At 42.2% G+C, this 5,727-nt stretch overlaps 1 protein-coding gene across 1 annotated transcript in view; it reads left to right on the forward strand.

Annotated features, from left to right (window-relative positions):
• The window catches only part of LOC110315489 (cytochrome P450 2G1-like), an 11,191-nt gene extending 6,414 nt beyond the window's left edge, over positions 1-4,777 (forward strand). The window contains exons 4-9 of the mRNA XM_021189529.2: positions 250-308; positions 1,035-1,117; positions 1,203-1,405; positions 2,863-3,050; positions 3,171-3,312; positions 4,483-4,777. Coding sequence (XP_021045188.1) covers positions 250-308; positions 1,035-1,117; positions 1,203-1,405; positions 2,863-3,050; positions 3,171-3,312; positions 4,483-4,664 — 857 coding nt within the window. The 3' untranslated portion in view covers positions 4,665-4,777. The remainder of the gene's footprint in view (positions 1-249; positions 309-1,034; positions 1,118-1,202; positions 1,406-2,862; positions 3,051-3,170; positions 3,313-4,482) is intronic.
• The last annotated feature ends 950 nt before the right edge of the window (positions 4,778-5,727 follow it).

Raw genomic sequence — 5,727 nt, forward strand, 5'->3', positions numbered from 1 at the left:
TGTGTGTGTGTGTCTGTGTGTGTCTGTGTGTGTTTAGGATTTATTAGAATGACTCACAGGCTATGAATCATCTAGTCTACCAAGGAAAGATCCAAAAATCCAATAATTGTTTGGTCTGTGAGGCTGGATGTCTCAGCTGGTCCTCAGAATATGCAAGAATCCTGAATAAGTCGACTCTAAAACCAGTGAAGGAAATAGACTTGTCAGCAAGAATGAAGCCAAGCAGCTTCCTTCTTCTGTGCTTTTTAGATAGGCTGATACTAGGTGTGGCCCAGATTAAAGTGGATCTTCTCACATCAAAGATCCAGGTTAGAAATAGGTCTACCTACTTCAAAGGATTAAATTAAGAAAAGACTCCCCCACAGATGTGCCCAACCATTTGGGTTTCACTTAGTTCCAGATGTAGCCAAGTTGCCAACCAAGAGGAGCCATCACATGCTGATTGTATATTAGTGGGCTTCCTCATAAGCAGATAGCACATTCAGGTCAAAACCAACTCCATTTGTCTTTGTGATCATAGTATGCTTTCAAGGAAATGTTTCCTAGCCTTCATCTGTGATAGACAACATGCAGTAATTGCCTCTATGCCTGGCTGGTTTCAAGTACTCTAAATCCCCCAGTTCTATCCATTTTGCTTTAAGGAACTATTTCTTTGTTCTTCATGACATGATTGGGTATACACTAGGCTATTCTAAAATACACTTTGAATCTACAAAGTTTAGCATAAAGATACTTAAAATCTTACAATTTTAAGACCACCTATCTAACAGGCATATTATTGAAAACCAGAATGTGCCTTCAGAGACTCAAAATTGAGAAACTCAGAAGCTCACTTTTTACATTTGAGTTTACACTTCAAAATCATGAGTTTAGTGTCTTGGAGATATAGCAACACATATTGCTACATGTAATCAACATGCGTGTGTGTTGACCATTCAAACTCTAGAAAAAAATCATTAGAAAACCCAAGTAGAACTTTCAATTTTGGCAGTTGAAAGCTGTGTGCTCTAATAATGTTCAAACTTTGATTTCAGATTCTGCTTCCATTTCCCATACTCTTCTTGCCCACCACAAGCACACCAGCCTCCTCTTGCCATTCCGCTAAAACCCCAGACATGTGAGGGACCTTTGCTTGTGTTGTTTCTTCTGAACTTACTTAACCCATCTTTTACTCCTTTCACAAATGCATCCCCTCTACACAGAGGAAAAAGGAAGATAAGGGGTCAAGGGCATGATTCTGTTAACAGCCTCCTTCACTTTCAGGATAAAAGTGACCCCCACACAGAATTCAACCTCAAGAACTTGGTTCTCACCACCCTGAACCTCTTCTTTGCTGGCACAGAAACTGTGAGTTCCACGTTACGGTATGGATTCTTGCTGCTGATGAAGTACCCTGAGGTGGAGGGTAAGTTTCACTCTGAGCTTTCTTGGAGGGATGGCAACCTTGAAATGGTACAGTATCACAGCCTTAGCCTCTCTTCCCTCAATAACCTCAGAACATGGAACCTTCACCTCTCTGATTGGTCCCTGCATTTGTTCTCTATGGTTTTTGAGTTAGTAGCCTGTATTTATCATCTGACCTTCCTAGTCAGGACTTCTCAAAATGGTTTCCACTAATCTGATATCAGGGTCCCTTCTCTCTCTCTCTCTCTCTCTCTCTCTCTCTCTCTCTCTCTCTCTCTCTCTCTCTCTCTNCTCTCTCTCTCTCTCTCTCTCTCTCTCTCTCTCTCTCTCTCTCTCTCTCTGCCTTTCCAATTTCCAGAGCTACCAGTCTTGAGCTCAAAACTATTTCCTGCATCTGCAAATCGAGATCAGACCATCATCCCTGATCTTTGCTTCTTTTACCATAGCTCCACTTCTCACTCTCACAAACCAACTTCCCTATGATTGAGACACATGACTACTCATGGCCAATATGGAAAATTCAGCTACTCTTCTAATTTCTGAAAAACCTAGTGAGAATTGGCAGGTCCCCTTTGACCTTAGGTTATCCTTATGTACATATCATTGATGCCATGAATTTGAAGGTAGATCCTTTCCCTTCCCATTTCTCTTTGAAATGGTATCTCTGCATAGTCCATGCTGACCTTGGTCCCAGGAGTCTGGGATTACATGTGTGCTATCACATCCAGGTGAGGCTACTTGAGGGCTATCACTCAGCTGACTACAATGTCCATATCAAACAGACTTCATGCCTGATCAACTATAATTTGATCTGCTTAGAAAACTACAGTAATCAAAAGTCATTGCTTACATAAGAACACTCTCTAATTTGGCCTTTATCGTAATCAAGTTCAAAACAAGCCTTTGGTGAATAAAAGCAACATCTGCTTATATAGTTCAGATGGAACCAAGTTGTTGCCCTGATCATTATCCACCCACCCATGGTATTTTTAAGTAAAGACCAAATTCCCATGTGGCACTCAAGGATCTAGGTTCTGTAGCTCCTTATGTTGGCCGTTCAATTATCAGTGATGGGTGTCATTAAGTATAACAAAGCAATCCAAACCCAGATTCCCCTGTAAGGCTCACTGTTTTTTCTGGCTCTAGAAACAGATCCTCATCTCAAGATTCTTGAGGTCATGACATCTGCAAAATGCAGAACATGGCTTGCTCTAACCTCTCAACACAAACATTCCCTGGTCAGACATGTGGCTCATACATGGCATACAGCACATATGAGATAGAGCATTTGAAACCTGCACAATCTAGATAGTGAGGCCCAGTCCAACATGAACGACATAGTGAAGTCCTGTTGACAAAGAAACAAGTACATGCTCCCCTAACCACAAGTAAAACCAAAGACCAAACAAAGACAGATTTTCTGTCCCCATTTCTGGTATAATTTCTGCCATCTTACAGCCAAGATCCAAGAGGAGATTAACCAGGTGATTGGAACACACCGTACCCCAAGAGTGGATGACCGGGCCAAGATGCCCTACACTGATGCTGTCATCCATGAGATACAGAGATTGACAGACATTGTTCCCCTGGGTGTCCCCCATAATGTCATACGGGACACACATTTCCGAGGCTACTTCCTACCCAAGGTAAGATTGTAAACCCAATGTTGTCCTGTCACCCATTCCTGGCTTCTCTCTTTTCCTGTTTGTATATCCCCACCCTGATTACCCAGCACAGAACTCTAACAGCCTCTGTCTGTCTCCCAGGGTACAGACGTGTATCCCCTGATTGGCTCCGTCCTCAAAGATCCCAAATACTTCCGCTACCCAGATGCTTTTTATCCTCAACACTTCCTGGATGAACAGGGGCACTTCAAGAAGAATGATGCCTTTGTGGTCTTTTCCTCTGGTAAGTAATTATGCCTAAATTTGCCCCAGATAAGGACTAGAACAGTCTTTCCAAGGTCTATGTTATAGAATTATAAAAATTGTAAAATTTCAGATGAGGGAATATTAGAATCATTCACTTTAATGATTAGGTTTAAAAAAAGTTAGAGCAAAAGATTGTTGTCTATGACTAATCTCAGTATTCAAACAGCAGTGGTAATAAGATTTCAGGAGAAAGGTTAGCCTGGGCTAACAGTGAGAGCCTCACTTTAAAACAATTGGAAATAAGGAAAAAATAATAATAAAATGTTAGAGCAACAAAACCAAACATTTAGTAAACCTAACCATAGGATGTTAAGAATCAAATTAAAAGTATTTCAGTTTGTCAGCCATATGACCCTTGTCTGAACCACTCCTGTCTGCCATGTACTATGTACTATGGACAGCCATGGCCACAGGTAACACTTAAGTGAATGGTCCAGTATGTGTGAAAATGTAAATACTCTTATTCAAGGGCACTGGGACTATTTAACTCACACGAGATATTCTTTTTCTCTGAATATGTCCAAACATTCTAAAAGATGAAAGGCATTCATGCCAGGCAAATACAAAGCAACACCATAGATTCACCTGACAAAAGTGAGGTAGCCTGCGAGAGGTTTTGGCATCATGGGAAGCCTGAATGAATTGTTGCACTGCTCAACCATGAGATAGAGGTTAATCCCCTTCCCACTGTTGAAACAGCTCATGGCAATCAGGAAAGTATCTTTGATATCTAAAGCATTTGAAATGCCTTTGAGGAATTGAAATGAATAGAGTTTTTATTTTTTGTTTTTCCTGATCTGGGGATGGAATTCACACAGTCAGAACAAATCTCACTGAGATACATACCCCAATCTCTCACTGATGGGATTCAGTCAACACTCTGATTTGAGTCATACCCAGCCCTCATGGATCCTTTGGGACCTGTCTATCTGGTTCTAACCCAGGTAGACTAGGTCAGCAAAAAAGTAGCTGCCACCTGCCCAGTCCCTCTAAGTGACAGGTAACAGTGGGACCCAAGTAAGTCTTAATAATGACCCCACATCCTGGATACAGCTGTGGGCTAAGATGCTAAGGAGCCAGTAGAGGCTGTGTGGGGTGGTTATGGTAGGGACATGGTGCACATCTCCTCCATCAATTGTGTCTACAGGAAAGCGCATCTGCGTTGGAGAGGCCCTGGCCCGCATGGAACTCTTCCTTTATTTAACGTCCATTCTTCAGAGATTCTCCTTACGTTCTCTGGTACCTCCTGCTGATGTTAACATCGCTCACAAAATCTCAGGCTTTGGCAACATCCCACCAACTTATGAGCTCTGCTTCATGGCCCGCTGAGTGCCCACTATGAGACCAGCCAAGAGTCATCTGAGAGCTGAGCTCTGCTGGAGTTCACACACATGCCTTCTCCCTTCAATCCTCCCTACTCCTTGAAGAGAAGTCACTCTCATTGCTGTGCTGAGACCATGGGTCAAGAGAGGTGTCTGCAAAACTAAGGCTGGATGTATAAACTAGGGTTCTAGTCACAATCTGGGGGAAAGCTTGAGGGTTTAATTAAATTTCCTGAATCTCTCAACCTCAGTCTCAGTGGGCACCAAATTTACAGATGCTGTCAGCTTACATAATCTTTTGTCTTTGCCCTGATATTGACCAGAATATAGTTTGCAATTCTTTCCTGTTTTCTTTTATTTCTCCTCCCCAATAAAATGCTCAAAACTATTGACAACAGCAAGCTTACTGAGTATCGTGTTGGCAGTTCTATTGTTGCCAGAAATAGTAAAGGGCTGAGGCACCCAAACTGAAAGCCAGGAATCAGTATGCACAACAGACACAGGGGACAATCAATCCAAAAACTGATCCTTGAATTCAGTTAAACAGAGCCCTTCCACACCCCCTATATCACAACCCAGAATGGCATAGACTTAGGTTGCCTGTATTAAATTTACATAACATAATATATTAAAACTGCCCCCCAAACAGAATTTATCATAGGCAGAATTTTTTTAGTGCAGAAGGGAGGATGGAGGGTTTTTATAGAGGAGACACAGGAGCTCCCCTGGGGTCTGACCTGGTCTTTATTTTCTTTACTTTTCTTTCTTTTCTTTTCTTTTCTTTTCTTTTCTTTTCTTATCAGATATTTTCTTTATTTACATTTCAAATGCTATCCCGAAAGTTCCCTAAACCCTCCCTCCACCCTGTTCCCCTACCCACCCACTCCCACTTCTTGGCCCTGGCATTCCCCTGTACTGGGGCATATAAAGTTTGCAAGACCAAGGAGCCTCTCTTCCCAATGATGGCCGACTAGGCCATCTTCTGCTACATATGCAACTAGAGACAAGAGCTCTGGGGGGTACTCGTTAGTTCATATTGTTGTTCCACATACAGGGTTGCAGACCCCTTC

The sequence above is a fragment of the Mus pahari genome, unplaced genomic scaffold (genome assembly GCF_900095145.1).
Source record: "Mus pahari unplaced genomic scaffold, PAHARI_EIJ_v1.1 scaffold_10084_1, whole genome shotgun sequence".
NCBI lineage: Eukaryota > Metazoa > Chordata > Mammalia > Rodentia > Muridae > Mus > Mus pahari.